This window comes from Panthera onca, chromosome C1, assembly GCF_046562875.1.
Source record: "Panthera onca isolate mPanOnc1 chromosome C1, mPanOnc1 haplotype 2, whole genome shotgun sequence".
In the NCBI taxonomy this organism is placed as follows: domain Eukaryota; kingdom Metazoa; phylum Chordata; class Mammalia; order Carnivora; family Felidae; genus Panthera; species Panthera onca.
This window is the reverse complement of record NC_138346.1, coordinates 178,841,366-178,858,091: the sequence shown is the minus strand read 5'-3', so window position 1 is coordinate 178,858,091 and position 16,726 is coordinate 178,841,366. Positions and strand designations below refer to the sequence as shown.

Genomic DNA, 16,726 nt, shown 5'->3' with positions numbered 1-16,726 from the left:
CTGCCTTTTTGTCTCACAGACATCTCCTACTTCATGTGTCTAAAATGCAACTTCGAGGGGCGCCTGGGTGGCGCAGTCGGTTGAGCGTCCGACTTCAGCCAGGTCACGATCTCGCGGTCCGTGAGTTCGAGCCCCGCGTCAGGCTCTGGGCTGATGGCTCGGAGCCTGGAGCCTGTTTCCGATTCTGTGTCTCCCTCTCTCTCTGCCCCTCCCCCGTTCATGCTCTGTCTCTCTCTGTCCCAAAAATAAATAAAAAACGTTGAAAAAAAATTTAAAAAAAAAAAATAAAATGCAACTTCGATCCCCTCTACTTCCACTGCTTTCTTCCTTTTATCCGTATGTGGCACCGCTGCCCCCTCAGTTATTCAGGAACACCTGAATATTCGTGTCCTTTCCCCCCACCCTTAGATCCTCCTCATTACTCTTTGGTAGCAAAGCCAATGGATTCTGTCTCTAAAATGTATTTGAATGCACTTCCTTCTCTCCATTTCCACTGGCAGACTGCCTTCACTGGGGTTCAGACCACCATCACTTCTCACCGTTAGTGTAGAGCCTGTCGTGGGCCTCGAACTCACCAAACTGAGATCATGACCTGAGCTGAAACTAAGAGTCAGACATTTAACCATCTGCGCCACCCAGGTGCTCCATCTTCCTCATGATTTTATTTTTTTTTAATTTTTAAAAATATTCATTTTTGAGAGAGACAGAGTGTAAGCAGGGGAGAGGCAGAGCGAGAGGGCGACACAGAATCCAAAGCAGAATCGAGGCTCTGAGCTGTCATGTCGCTACAGAGCCTGACATGGGGCTTGAACTCACAAGCTGTGAGATCATGACCTGAGCCGAAGTTGGACGGTTAACCGAATAAACCACCCAGGTGCTCCATCTTATGATTTTCTTAATGTCACCTTCTTTTCTGTAGCTCACTTTATTGTAAGAATACAGTACATAATACATATAACATACAAAATATGTGTTAACTGACCTTTTATGTTATAGGTAGGGCTTCTGATCAACAATAGGCTCTTAGTAGTTGTTAAGTTTTTAGGGAATCAAAAGCTCTGGAGAATTTTCAACTGCACAGGGGTCAGCACCCCTAATTCCCACATTGTTCAAGGGTCAACTGTAGGTTGCTTGGTGATAGTTCTTACAACAGTGTGCAGAATGAATTGGGGAGGGGGGAGGCGAGAACAGAGGTGGGGAAAATGGTTAGGAGGCTGCTTGAATAGTCCAGTTTATCTTTACATGGCTAGCTCATTTACAAAATTTACAACCTAATTTAAATATCACCCCCTCAGAGAGGCCTATCTGACCAGACTATCTAAAATAGAACACCCAACACACACATATATTATTTATCTATATCTTCTTGACCTGCTTTATTTTCTTCATAGTAACTATATTTCACATTTTTTTGCTTGTTCATTATCTCTCTCCCCAACTAGCTTCATGAGGGTAGGTTTCTTTGGTTTATGTATTTTTTTTAATTTTATTTTTTATTTTTTAAAATTTACACCCAAATTAGTTAGCATATAGTGAAACAATGATTTCAGGAGTAGATTCCTTAGTGCCCCTTACCCATTTAGCCCATCCCCCCTCCCACAGCCCCTCCAGTAACCCTCAGTTTGTTTTCCATATTTATGAGTCTCTTCTGTTTTGTCCCCCTCCCTGTTTTTATATTATTTTTGTTTCCCTTCCCTTATGTTCATCTGTTTTGTCTCTTAAAGTCCTCATGTGAGTGAAGTCATATGATTTTTGTCTTTCTCTGACTGACTAATTTCACTTAGCCTAATACCCTCCAGTTCCATCCACGCAGTTGCAAATGGAAAGATTTCATTCTTTTTGATTACCGGAGTAATACCCCATTGTATATATTTACCACATCTTCTTTATCCATTCATCCATTGATGGACATTTGGGCTCTTTCCGTACTTTGGCTATTGATGATAGTGCTGCTATAAACATGGGGGGCATGTGTCCCTTCAAAACAGCACACCTGTATCCCTTGGATAAATGCCTAGTAGTGCAATTTCTGGGTCATAGGGTAGTTCTATTTTTAGTTTTTTGAGGAACCTCTATACTGTTTTCCAGAGTGGCTGCACCAGCTTGCATTCCCAGTTTGGTCTATGTATTTTTAAGGGCAGTGCCTACCACCTAGTGAACACTAAATATTTGTAGAAAAATGGGAAGAAAAGCTTAATTATTTTATGGGTTTAATTATGGTTTTCTTTGGTAAGAGCCACAACATCTCTGTTCTTAGGACTTTTGAAAATTACTATTGTTAACTATTGAAAAACCTAATATCTGCATGACTCCATGGGTTGAAATTGATTTCTTTTCTCCAATTCTTTTAGAACTCATCAAATTGAGGCTGCTCCAACTAGCTCTGCGTTTGATGGATTTAAGGCAAATCATGTCTTTAAGGAGATTGAGAAGAAACTTGAAGAGGTAAGTAAGATTTGTATAAAATACTACCAGGAGGACCTTGAGCCTAGAGCCTTGAGCCAGTTGTTGCCATGAAAGGGTACAAGTTGAAAATTTATATGATACTGTCAAGTATTGAGTGTATTTTAGACTTTTTTTCTTTTTTTTGTTTCGTTTTATTTATTTTGAGAGAGAGAGACAGAGCACAAGCGGGAGAGAGGGGCAGAAAGGGGGGAGACAGAGAGAGAGAGAGAGAGAGAGAATATCTCAAGCAGGCTCCATGCTCACTGCAGAGCCTAATGTGGAGCTTGATCCCAGGATGCTGGGATCATGACCTGAGCCAAAATCAAGACTTGAAGCTTAACCACCTGAGCCACCCAGGCACCCCTTGCATGTATTTTAGATTCCTGAGTGTCTATTATAGTTTCTTCTTAATTCTGGTAAGACTGTATTTCAGAGATGTGTAAATCTCCAAACTTGAATAATATAAAGAACCTATGGTAAAATTCTGTTAAAATCTGAACTGTAGAGGAAAGGCTAATAATATCCTTGTCACTCTCCTCAGTTTTCTTTTTTGGGGAGATAATAATTTTGGACAAAGTTCGTATGTAAAGAGATTCTAATTTATTTTGGTGTGATTTCTTTCTGAACTAAAAAGAAGAAGAGAGAGAATCCCTAGCAGGCTCTGTGCTGGCAGCACAGAGTCTGACATGGGGCTTGATCACATCAATTGTGAGATCATGATCTGAGCAAGATCAAGAGTCAGATGCTTAACTGACTGAGCCATCCAGGTGCCTCAGAAAGAATAATAAAGTGTATCTTTAAATGTGCCTAATAACAAAACTCTTTTTAAAAATAAATCTTTTGTGCTTGAGCTTTTTCAAAGTAGGTTTTTCTTGTAAAAATAATGCTAATTTAAAAGAAATTCACACTATATATAGAAAAGAAAAATTAAAAATCCCCTGCATTTCCAGGGGTGCCTGGGTGGCTCAGTCAGTAAAGTGTCCGACTTTGGCTCAGGTCATGATCTCATGGTTTGTGAGTTCGAGCCCTGCATTGGGCTCTGTGCTCATAGCTCAGAGCCTGGAGCCTGCTTCTGATTCTGTGTCTCCCTCTCTCTCTGTCCCTCCCCCAGCCAATTCTCTGTCTCTCTCAAAAATACACACATTAAAAAAAAAAAAAAAAAAATCCCCTGCAATTCCATTACTTCGAGTTCACTAAAATGTTAACAGTGATTGACATTGTTTCAGACATCTCTCTATGTTATACAGTGCTACATAACTAGGAACATACAATATGTGTTGGGTTTTTAAAATTATACTCTGTATACAAATCTATTTTTATGTACAATAATTAGTTCTTAATAGATACTAATCACACTAAGGCAATTTAACTAACTTTTTTCAAAAAGAGCTATTCTTTCTCTCTCTCTCTCTCTCTTTTTTCTTTGAGAGCTATTCTCTTTAGATGGAATTACATATTTACTTCATTGTTTCAAAACTAAAGGCATCTTGGGATATCATTACTGATATTAAGTTTCAGACCAATAAGGCACAGTTATAGCCACAGCCACACAGTTCTAATTAAACATCTATTAAGGTGACCAAAGTGGGTTGAAATAAAAGGATTCAGGAAAGTTAAACTGTGTATTTCATTCATGTTACAGTGTGAAAGGCATACATTGTGCATTTCTCCTCCTTATTGTAGCACAAAGAACTTATTAACATCTAAAGTGATTGATTGAACTGTGGGTGGGAAAAGAGTCAGTGTGACTGGTGTTTTGACAAAGGTCCCTGTATTTCTAAGATTTTCATGATCAACAACCTTCCAGAGGTAGACAGAGAGCAAGGTTTGCCGGTTCTGAGCAGGCAGGCACCAGCCCAGGAGCCACAGACCTGTCTTGCCACCATCTTGTGGGGATATACCTGCATGGGGTGGCGGGGGGTGGGGGGAAATACCTGTTTTATAACCCGCTTTTTTCTCTTAACAGTGTGTTCCATGCCCATACATATAAATCCTTACCATTAGTTTTAATGGCCACCTAGTGCACTTTTGAATTTATGTATCATCTATTTAACTAGTCTCTTATGATGAACATTGGTTGTATTTAAATTTTGCAAGTAAAATAGTGAGTGGTATAGTAAATTTCCCTTTTTAACTCATCTTTAAATACATAATGCTGGGTGCCTGGGTGGCTCAGTCAGTTAAGAGACCAACTTCGGCTCAGGTCATGATCTCATGGTTTGTGAGTTCAAGCCCTGCTCGGGCTCTCTGCTGTCAGTGTAGAACCTGCTTCAGATACTGTGTCTCCCTCTCTCTCTGCCCCTCCCCTGCTCTGTGTCCTTCTCTCTCAAAAATAAACATTTTTTTAAGTTAAAAAAATAAGTACTTGACACCATGATCACTTTAGCATAAATAATTAAAGGGGGAAATTATTGGTTTGGGTATCTATTTTGCATTTGGTATATATTGCCAACCTATCCACTGACCAAAAAGAGGGCACTAATTTACAAACAACAGCTTGTGGGTGTGACTGTTTTTTCTTCACACCTTCTCTAGTGCTATGTTGGCTGGTTTATAAAAACCAATCTAATAGGAAAAAATATCTTATTGTTTTTTTTTTTTAAAGCAATTTCTTCCCCCAACATAGGGCTCGAACTACACGACCCTGAGATTAAGAGTTGCATGCTCTACTGATTGAGCCAGCTCTGAGGCCCCCCTCTCATTACTGTTTAATTTCTTTCATTCTGTATGTCCACTAAACTGAAGTTGGACTCTATAAGGGTTCAACTTGAATTTTTTTTTCTTGCCACCAATATTTGCCTGCAGAGCAATCCATCAGATAATTGCTTCTACCAAGTTACCCCATTTTTTCCAACTTTATTCTGTCAAAAAAATCAAATAAAAATAATTAGAGAGTATCTGGTATGGCTATATGTCCATCACTGAATACTTCATTATTGAGATGAACAAACCAGTGCTGTTTTTCCATTTTTATTCCATCTTCTTTTAACTTTGCAAATGTATTCCTCCTGCTCCCATTTTAATCCTTTTCTCCTCCCTCCATAACCTCACTTGCATGGACTTTGTCCCCTTGTTTCCTTCCCACGATTGTAAGTTTCCTAAATGTTTGTAAGGACTAGAAAGAGTGAAAGTCTTGAAATCTTTTGTCAATTCATGCATTTTCTGCATTAGCAAAGGAAGTCTGGCAAGAGATTTTATTTCCACTTTTGTCGTTGTTAGCAATACCCCGTTGCCCTTCTTTGAATTCTGTCTTAACTTTTTGTTCCAGTTAAGTTTGAGACAGGCCCTACTCCTTGACCTTTTGCCTACTCAGAAAGAAGTACTTTTCTTCACTCAAGGACACACTTAGAACTTTCTTAGTATTAATGATCTTTAGTTTCACAAAATGTGTATTTTCTCCCTTTTAACTCTCTCCTTGTCCATTTCCTTACTCTCTCACGTCCTCTTCAGTGAAAAATGTTATTTTATCAGAGCATCAGTTGATTCTTAAAAGTAACAACAAGTGCAAAATCAATCTACATCTGTTTTAAGGAGGCAGGTGGAATTTCTCTCCAAGTATGTTAGGTAGAATTCCTAAATGTTTGCTGGGGTTTTCCTGCTCTGACTTGTTGGTGTCTGTCATAGCTCTATTCCTGAGGCATTATGCAAGCAGATGGCATGGATGCACCTGGAAATAGTCATTCATGAGCTGTTGGCCCCAAGGGAAACCTGGCTCTTGGGTGGCCCACTATATCAGGATTATTAACTCCCTCTTCTAGATTGTTTTCACAGAAACTTGAGAGATAAAAGATCTCAAGGAATGTGGAGAAGACTTGAACTTGCTTTTAAAAAATTCCTTTATGGAGACAGAAACTGCTTTCATAGGCTAAAGTTGGAAATATTGATGTAACCTACTTTGTAATACAGTATGGTCAAACGACAAGAGCCTTGAATTTAGAATTAAACCAATCGTGCAATTTACTAGCCATATGTCCCTGCCTCTCAGGGAGCAGCGTTTAGTGGGAAGATAAACATGGAAAAATTTTCCCAGGGGAAAAAAAATAACTGCTTTAAGTAGAACCATGGATGCATTGGGCAAAGGGCTATCAAAGTGTCCAGCAGAGACAGAAACGCCTTCCCAGAAGAATTAGCAAGTGAGCAGGGACTTGATGAGGTTCGTGTGAGAATGTGACTAGGAGGAGGTGAGTGAGCTGGGAGGGGACATGAGCAAAGGCATGGAGGCACATGTGGTTATGGAATTCAGGATGATCAGTATTGTTAGAACATGAAGACTGAGGAGAATGAGAAAGTAGCTGAAGCTAAGAACAGATAAACATCCCTCAGATTTTGAAGAGTTTTGAGTGATACGTAAAGACAGACTTCATCCTATAGGGTATGGGGAGCCACATTTAAGAAATTCCACTTGGACGTGTTAGATGGCTTATGTTAATGTTAGATGAATTATATTAGGTGGATTACTCAGCAGCCAGATAGAGCATAGTCTGACGTGTTCTTAACCTTTATGAATCTCAGTTGTTTTTTTCTTTTCAATGAGCTGATATTAATACCTGTCCAACTACTTACAGGGGTTTATGGAGATTAAGGAAATAATGTATATGAAAGCACTTGAAAACTTTATAGCCCTGAAAGGATTATTATTGTCGTTAATAATTTCTCCTAAATGTAACTTAAAATAACTTAAAATAACTTTCCAGCTTCATTCCCCCAAGATCCAAAAGTAATTGGTGGTTGACATATTACTTGTATAATTCTCTATACTAACCCAGAAAATAAGATGACCCCTCCACCCAAAAAGACTTTGCTTTCAGAACCAGTTATGTTTAAGTTCTAAGTGTGGAAAACCAGAAACACATGTAAAGGAATTTATCTGCAAAAAAAAAAAGAGAGAGAGACTGGGGTGTGTGTGTGGGGGGGGGGGGGGTCCAGTATTTAGGCAGGCCAGAATGAATCTTTCCGAAACTATGACATAGGAAAGCTGCTTCAGTAGAACATGCTACTGTGCCCACCCCCATCCTCCCTTTCCTTCCACCAGTTGTATCCAGAAAGCCATTGTCAACAAAGGATTTGGCAGATGAGGGAGTTGTTGCCTGTTGCCTTTCAGATTTTTCTGGGTAAAAGATCCTAAGGGAGCTTGGGGATTGCGGCAGGCCTGGCTGTTCACATCATGTATCTATTTAAACATTTAATTTGGGGAAAAAGCCAGAGAAACGAACTTCATATAACTCCCAAAGTTTGTTTGTTTGTTTTTTCTTTACAGGAAGGGGAACAGTTTGTGAAGAAAATTGGTGGTATTTTTGCCTTCAAGGTGAAGGATGGCCCTGGGGGTAAAGAAGCCACCTGGGTGGTGGATGTGAAGAATGGCAAAGGATCAGTGCTTCCTAACTCAGGTCAGTGAAGTAATGACTTCATTTACAGGAGCACTGACAAGTTCACAAGGGAAAATAGGGGTCTGCTTTGGTGTTTCCTAAAAGGGGTGGCTGTAGAGGTATAGGACCTTGTTAAAGAACCAGTGAATCCTTGAGAACAGGAATATGTCACAGCTGCCTCCTCCCAAAGATTGGGAGGCTCCATCACGGAGTTGACAATCTTAGGCTTTAGAATTAGACAAACTAGTGTTGGGATCCTGGCCTTACCACTCACAGATTGTGGTTTTGGACAAATTATTTAACTTTTCTGAGCCTTGGTTTTCTGATCTCTAAATGGGAATAATAAATGGTACTTATTTCATAAGGTTGATGCAAAGATTAAGAGAATTATCTTTTAATTATCCTATAAAGCACATGTGGTAGTGTGTGGTTACATGGCCTTGAAAGTTCTGTCTATACCCAATCACTACCTCCACTTCCTCTCATCCCAGTCTTTCTTGAACCCACTCCAGTCAGCTTGTATCCTCATCGCTATTCCAAAGCTGCTCTTGTCAAGGTCACCAGTGACCACCATATTGCTAAATTGAGTGGTTCTCAGTCTTCATGATACTACACTTCTAGGCTTTCCTCTTATCCACTGCCTGTTCCTTCCTGGCCTCTCTTCCTGTTTTCTCACCTCCAAATTTCTAAACATTAGAGTGCTCCAAGGCTCAGTTCTGTCTCCATTCACTCCCTGGGGATCTCTAGTCTCATTCTTTTAAAACCATCCCTACACTGATAACTCCCAGATATCTTCACCATGGACTCATCCACTGAACTCCAAGGTGTATATCTAACTGACAAGTTTACTTGGATACTTGGTAGGTATCTCAAAGCTAACATGTATAAAACTGAACTTCTGACACCTGGGTGGCTCAGTTGGTTAAGCATCCAGCCTCAGCTCAGGTCATGATCTCACAGTCTATAAGATTGAGCCCCGCACGGGGCTCTGTGCTGACAGCTCAGAACCTGGAGCCTGCTTCGGATTCTGTGTCTCCCTCTCTTTCTGCCCCTCCCCCTCTCATGCTGTCTCTCTCTCTCTCCGAAATAAACATTTAAAAAATGAAAAAAAAAAAAAAAAAAAGCTGAACTCCTGATTTCCTCCTACTCACCTTTAATTATGTATTCCTCTCACCATCAACCCATCTCCATAAAAATTGCTTCTCTGTCCTAGCAGTTCTTCGGTTCAAAAACCTTGGAGTCATCATTGGCTCCTCTTTTTCTCACATTCCACAGTCTGATCCATCAGCAAATTCTTGGTCTAAGCTTCCATCATTGTTTTGCTTGGTCTCCCTGTTTCTAACCTTGCTCCCTACAGGTTCTTCTCCATATACCAGCTGGAGTGATCATTTTATTTATTATTTTTATTGCTATTGTTATTATTACTATTTTAAATATTTATTTTTGAGAGAGACAGAGCATGAGCAGGGGAGGAACAGAGAGAGAGGGAGAGAGAAAATCTCAAGCAGGCCCTGTGCTATCAGCTATCTGGTAGCTGAGAGCGCAGAGCCTGACTCAGGGCTCATTCTCACAAACGTTGAAATCAAGAGTTGGATGCTTAAATGACTGAGCCACCCAGGCACCCTGGAGTGATCCTTTAAAAACTTGAGTTAGATTGTGACCCTCCTCTGCTCAAAACCATCCAAAGGCTTTCAGCTCACTCAGTAGAAGCCAGAGTTCTTACACTGGCACCACATGATCTAGCCTCCGTTTTCTCTGTTCTACTACACTTTCCCTCACTTTGCTCCAGTCATACAGGAAGGATACTCGTTGCCATTGTTGACATGCGGGTGTTCCCAGTTCAGGGGCTTTCTACTCTGTTCCCTCTGCCTGGACTCATCTTCCCTTAGATATCCTCATGGCTTGTTCCCTCATTTTCTTTGGATCTTTGCCCAGATGTCTCTCAGTGAGCCCCTTCCCTAACCATACTTCATACCTGTTACCATTTCCTCTTGCCCTTTCCTGTCTGTCTTTCTTTCTCTTTCTTTCTTTCTTTCTTTCTTTCTTTCTTTCTTTCTTTCTTTCTTTCCTTCTTTCTCCCTTCCTTTCTTTCTTTCTTTCTTTCTTTCTTTCTTTCTTTCTTTCTTTCTTTTTTTCTTTATGAAATTTATTGTCAACTTGGTTTCCATACAACACCCAGTGCTCATCCCAACAGGTGCCCTCCTCAGTGCCCATCATCCACTTTCCCCTTCCTCCCACCCCCCATCAACCCTCAGTTTATTCTCAGTTTTTAAGAATCTCTTATGGTTTGCCTCCCTCCCTCTCTTCCCCCCCCCTTCCCTTCCCGCATGGTCTTCTGTTAAGTTTTTCAGGATCCACACAAGAGTGAAAACATATGGTATCTGTCTTTCTCTGTATGACTTATTTCACTTAGCATAACACTCTCCAGTTCCTTATTTTTATTTATAGCACTTACTGCCATCTGATATACCATATAATATTTTACTTATTTGCTTATTGTCCATCTCTCCCACTTGAATTATAAGCTGCATGAAGATAGAGCTTTTTGACTGTTAGGTTCACTGCTGCATCCTCATTGCCTACAAGAATATCTGATATATGGTTGGTCTTTGATAAATAAATACAGTAAAACCTTGGATGGCAAGTAACTTGATCTGTGACTGTTCTGTAAGATGAGCAAACATTTCTAGTAAATTTTAACTTGATAAAGCAATGTCTTGCAATACAAGTAGTATGTGAGGCCAAACATCACATGATTACAACTAAGCCAGTGATTCTTGAAATTCTCTTTGATATACAAGTGCTTTGGATTAAAAGCATGTTTCTGGAATGAATTATGTTCACAAACCAAGGTAGTTTTAATTTAATTAAAAAATGAACAGCAGAATGAATGATGTAATTTAAAAATGAACAGCAGAATGAATGATGCATAGTATGTATTCAGCAGGTTACATTTTGTATGTTGTATTGTATGTTACACGCCTCCTGTTGGAAAGAGCCTGGTGTACTTAAGAAATCTGATGGATGGAGACTACCTTTCTGGAGAGCTTCAAATACCATGCTATGAACTTTGAAAGTGACTTGATATATAGTCAATCCAATTAAAGCTTTTTAAGTAAGAAAGTAAAAGTTGGGGCTGTGCTTTAGAGGATGAAGCTGGTGCATTAGATCTGACAAACTGCAAAGGGAGAAATCAGAGGTAGAGAGAGCAATTGGGAGGATGGATGTTGCTATCATCTGAGCAAAAAGAAGAGCCTCAGTGTTGACAGTGAGAAAAAAAAAATGTTATGTTGTAGTTGCCAGGGATATTTGGGGTGAAATTGATGGGACCTGGAAGCTGTGTAGGAGAAGGAAGTCTATCAAAGATGGGAGAGTTTCCTTACTAGTACCTTATTGAGGAAGGTCCTGGAGGAGTAGATGACATCAAGAGCACAGGAGGAAGGAAGGTTAGCTTTAGCAAGCAGCAAGGAGGGATGGATACTTCCTTCTCTGAGAGGGTAAATATTCAGGGGAATTTTGAGGTAGAAAGGAGGTTAGCAGAGCTTTTGGAATAAAGTTTAGAACTTGAAGACAGGAGAAAATGTTAAGAGTAGCACTGTTGAATAAGGAATCAACTAGAGATTCATGATGGAAGAACTGAGGCAGTAGTAAGAGCATCTTGTGCAGGCAGCATGGTGGCATTGTGGAAAGTTTTTGAATTATATATAGTCCCTTTTTTTCCTCAAAATGAGTAGGCAGAAAAATAATGATGTGTTTGGATTCTATGAGCTGCCACTCTTATGTTGTATAGGAAGAAAAACTAAATGCTTCATCTAGATGTAAGCTGACAGAAATAAAAAGAACTTTTGGAAAATAGCTATTTCAGGATTATATTTTGATATGCCCAGGCAGGTGATAAGGTGATATTTAAAAAATTTCTCCTGTATTTTGTTATCATTGTTTGTCATGAAAGATAATATGCTTATGGAAAGCTATTGCATAATTTCAAAAAACCTTACTCCCTGTGTACTCTGGCAGTGAACTCTCCCCATATTAGGTGCCCCATCCCAGACCTGAAGGGATTTCACCCTGGGGCAAGGTAATTTCTGCTGAAACTGACACTTGTTGGCAGCTAGGAGTAGCGTTGAAATATGGACTTACCCAGTAAAAGCCACCACTGGAAATTGCCAGCTCCTATTACATCAGCCAACAAGTGCCCATTTGTTAGAGATCAGCTATGTTAAAGCATTAATAACCTGTCCTAGTTTGAACTAGCATCTTAAAGAGAATTGCTAGGTTTTTTTGGCATGTACAGTGTTGAGAGTTTTACTTACTGTTGACAAAGTAAGATTTCCTTAAACGTATTTCATTTGCTTATATTCTAAGAGTTTGAGAGTGATTATACAGATGACTATATTAAGGACCTTTAGATTTTATGCATTTTCCATAATCTTTTCCTGCCTAGGTGCCTTTGTCTATGAATTCTGCCCCTCCCTTCTCTCCTTTGAAACAACTCACATAGCATATCTCTAGGAAGCCAACTTTGATTAATCTAACTTGACCATTATCTTTCATTCCTTTATTCTGCCCTCTCAGCATCTACTTGAGTCCTCAACCCTGCCCCTTTGTGGGGCACACGATATAGCAGGCCTCAGAGTCTCACATCCCCAAGGTACAGTAGAAAGAGCATTGCCTTTGGAGACACCCAAACTGGGTTCAGACCACAGCTCTGTCACTTACTGGATGTGTACCTTCCCTGAGTCCAGTTGTCTCATCTAGAAAATGGTGAGAATAATTTCTATCCATGGAGCTGTTGTGGGGATTTAATGACATAAATCATTAAAGTGCTTTAGCATAGTAAGTGCTCAGTTGCTTCCTCCCCAACATATATTAAATAATAGTTTTGCTTGAACACATTGGACTCATCTAAGACTGCAGAAGGGCTTAGGGAACTGTGAAAGTATCTAGATTCATCAGATACTGACGAACTGGTGAATGCCCAATTAAAACTGAGCCATTGAATGTTTGAATCCTTCCTGTAACAATAGGAAGCCATAGCGCTTAGCGGTTGGGAGTGTGGGCTTTAGCAGCAGCAGGAATCTGCTTTCAGATCTAGCTCAGCCTCTTATTTAGTTGTGTGATCATGGGCAAGTTTTTTTTTTTTTTTGACTTCTCTGATCCTTATAGGGTTGTTATAAAGATCAAATGAGTCCATGTATGTGAAGTGCTCAGTATAGTGAAAGCTCAGTAAATGCTGATGTTACAGCAGCAGCGGGCTTCACTTTATAAACTTACTTTTCAATGACTAAGAGTCCTTTCTTGGAATATTAGGATCAAATCCAATTATAAATCAAGTCCAACAATCTCGATTTGCTAACTTTCTTTCTCCCTGTTCTTTGGTGATATAAATCTACATGGGAACTAGATTTTCTAGACTGTAAGTAAGTCCCTTCATTTTCAAAGCTTCACACCTTTTTTTTTCCAGTAATAAGAAGATTTAGTCAGAAGCAAAGATGGAATAGCCATTGAATATCAATCTTTTTAGGGGCTATCCCTAAGTTCTAACACATATAATAAAAATTTTTAACTTTCAATCTTGTTTTAACTATTTAATAATAGTTAAATATTTATAATAATAGTTAACTATTTAATGGGCATGCTGTATTTTAATAATTTACCACTATCTTAGTCCATTTGGGCTGCTGTAACAAAATACCACAGAGTGAGTAGCTTATAAATGACAGAAATTTCCTTTTCACAGTCTGGAACCTGAAGTCCAAGGTCAACGTGTCAGCCTTGGTCAAGGCCCTCTTGCTGCTTTATAGATGGTGCTTTCTTGCTGTGGGTTCACATAGTAGAAGGGGCTGGGGGCCTCCTTGGAGAATCTTTAAAATAAATTTTTAAGTATTTTATTTTGAGAGAGAGATTGAGAGCATGTGCATGAGCGGGGGGGAAAGGCAGAGAGAGGGGGAGAGAGAGAATCCCAAGCAGGCTCTGCACTGTTAGCCCTTGGAGACTTTTATAAGGCATTAATCCCATTCATTAGGGTCCACCTCCTGACCTCCCCACCTGCTAATATCATCACATAGGGCATTAGAAGTTCAACATGGGAGTTTTGCGGGAACATTCAGACCATAGCATCCTCTAATCTCTTATTAAGGCACAGATTATCTTATTAGCTATTGGGCCATGATTTGACAATCTTTTGAACTCTACATAATCTACTTATTATTCAGCAAGTATTTATTGATTACCCTTTATGTGTCAAGCACTCTTCAAGAACCTGGGGATATAGCAGTGAACAAAACTGACAAGGGCTCTGTCCCTTGAAGTGTTTATTCTAGTGGACAAATACAGACAGAAAACACCTAAACAAATAAATAAGGTAGTTTCAGATAAGTACCACAAAGAAAAATAAAACAGAATAATAAGCTAGAAAATGACTTGGTTTCAGGGAGAGGCCAACTTTGAGGAGGAGCCAGCCATTAGAGGATTATTGTTATATTAATTGTCTAAAACACTGAGTGCTGGCAAATATTTTTCTGGGTGAATTTTTTCTTTTGTACTTGAAAATTCTTATTTGTCCAAGGTAGACATGGTTGATTTAGCAATGAGATATTAGAGTCTTTGTTATACAGTCTTTTTATTCATTGTACTTTGATATTAAAATTAATATTTTTAAAACTTTCTATTATAAGTAATATGCACGTAGTGTAAACAAAAATTAGAAGACTCAGAGAAACAAAATGGAAAAATTACTTTCCTGGAATCCCACCATCTATGTCAGGGGTTGACAAATGATGTGGGCCAAATCCAGCCCACCACCTGTTTTTTGTTTGTTTTGTGTAAAATTTGTATTGAGGTCTTGTAATAAAAAGCATACATCTGAAGGGTATAGCCTGATAAATGTTTACTGATGAATATGTATCTCCCAGATCAAGCTGCAGAATGTTGCTAGCATTCTGGAAGTCTCTCTCATGCCCCCTGTCATCACTGTCCTCTCCCACAAGAAACCACTATTCCAAATTCTATCACCATAGATTGATTGTATTTATTTTGGAAATTTATTTACATGGACTCATACAATATTTGTCTTTTAGGTCTGGCTTCTTTTGCTCAGCATCGTAAGATTTTTTAATTTGTTATATGTAGCAGTAGTTTGTTTTTACTGTGTGAATGCCCCAGAATTTATTCATTCCATGGTTGATAAATCTTTTCAATGTTTCCATTCTGGGGTCTTATGAATAAAGCTGTTATGAACATTTTCATATGGGTCTTGTAGTGAATGTATGTACTCATTTCCACTTGGCATATAACCAGTAGAAATACTAGGTCATAAGGTACACTATAGCCCGTTTGCGCGCGTGTGTGTATGCTATTTTACATTACCTTCCACATTACATGAGAGTTTTATTTGCTCCACATTTTTGACAGTACTGGTTACTGTCATTGAGCTATAATTTAATATAATAAAATCTACCCTTTTGAGAGGTATCATTCTATCAATTTAGGCAAATGCATATATTTGTGTAACCATCACCAAAAGTCAAGTGATAGAATATTTCCATCACCCCAAAAAGTGTTCTTATGTCCCTTTGTAGTCAATCCCCTTCTCCCACCCTCAGGCCTTGGCAACCACTACTCTGATTTCTGTCCCTTTTCCAGAACGTCATAAATGGAATCATATACTATGTAGTTTTTTGTTTTGTTTTAAGGTTTTGTTTGTTTGTTTGTTTGTTTGTTTGTTTGTTTGTTTTTAGAGAGAGAGCAGGAGTAGGGGACAGGGGCAGAGCACAGGGCCCGTTGCAGGGCTTGATCCCATGACCCTAGAATCATGACCTGAGCTGAAATCAAGAATTGGATGCTCAACCAACTGAGCCACCCAGGCGCCCCTTCAGATTTCATTTTGAAGTAATCTCTACACCCAAAGTGGGACTTGAACTTACAACCTTGAGATCAAGAGTTACACACTCTACTGACTGAGCCAGCCAGGTGCCCCAGTATATAGTTTTTTAAGCCTGCTTCTTTCACCAAGATTCATTCATGTTGCATGTAACATCAGTAGTTTCCTCCTTATTTTTCTCCCTAAAGGTCAAATAATTACTGTTTTATATTGGAACAGTACATTTCATATCAACCAAAAGACAAAAATGCAGTTTAACTTAAACACAGAAAATAATGGCTTCTCTGAAATGCCTTATTTCTAAATCAGACAAATAAACAAATTCTGTTCCCTTCCCTCCCCCAATGCAAGCCCACAGACTTTGCCCAAAGTCTTGTGTTTTCCATGCCATATGGCATCCAGCATCTTGGACTTGGGAGGCGCTTGAACATAGCAATGAAAACACTTGAGAGGCCTAGCAAATGGCGTTCAAAAGGGACCTCAAAGTGCAGATACATCTTTTCAAATGTGTTACAGACTGAGCAGCTCTTCAAACACTATCCCTGTGCTTAAATTCAAGAAGCAGGCTTTAAAAATGCAACAGTGGGGGCTCCTAGGTGGCTCAGTTTGTTACGCGTTGGACTCTTGATCTCATCTCAGGTCTTGATTTCAACCCAGGTCTTAATCTGGGGGTTGTGAGTTCAAGCCCCGCATTGGGCTCTGTGCTGGGCACGAAGCTTACTTTAAAAAAAAAAACGCAGGGGCACCTGGGTGGCTCAGTCAGTTAAGTGTCTGACTTCAGCTCAGGTCATGATCTCTCAGTCTGTAAATTTGAGCCCTGTGTCAGGCTCTGTGCTGATAGCTCAGAGTCTAGAGCCTGCTTCGGATCCTGTGTCTCCCTCTCTCTCTGCCCCACTCCTGCTCATGCTCTGTCTCTCTTCATCTTTCAAAATTGAATAAATGTTAAAAAAAAATTTTTTTTAAATGCAAAAGGCATATAAGTTGTATTCCAGTTCACATCTTCAGCTGATCATTGGAAAAGATTACAACAATA

The 16,726-nt window shown here is 39.4% G+C and overlaps 1 protein-coding gene across 1 annotated transcript in view; it reads left to right on the top strand.

Annotated features, from left to right (window-relative positions):
- Positions 1-16,726, top strand: part of SCP2 (sterol carrier protein 2) — a 125,993-nt gene that overhangs the window by 102,414 nt on the left and 6,853 nt on the right. The window contains exons 12-13 of the mRNA XM_060626276.3: positions 2,352-2,445; positions 7,703-7,832. Of these exons, the coding sequence (XP_060482259.1) occupies positions 2,352-2,445; positions 7,703-7,832 (224 nt within the window). The remainder of the gene's footprint in view (positions 1-2,351; positions 2,446-7,702; positions 7,833-16,726) is intronic.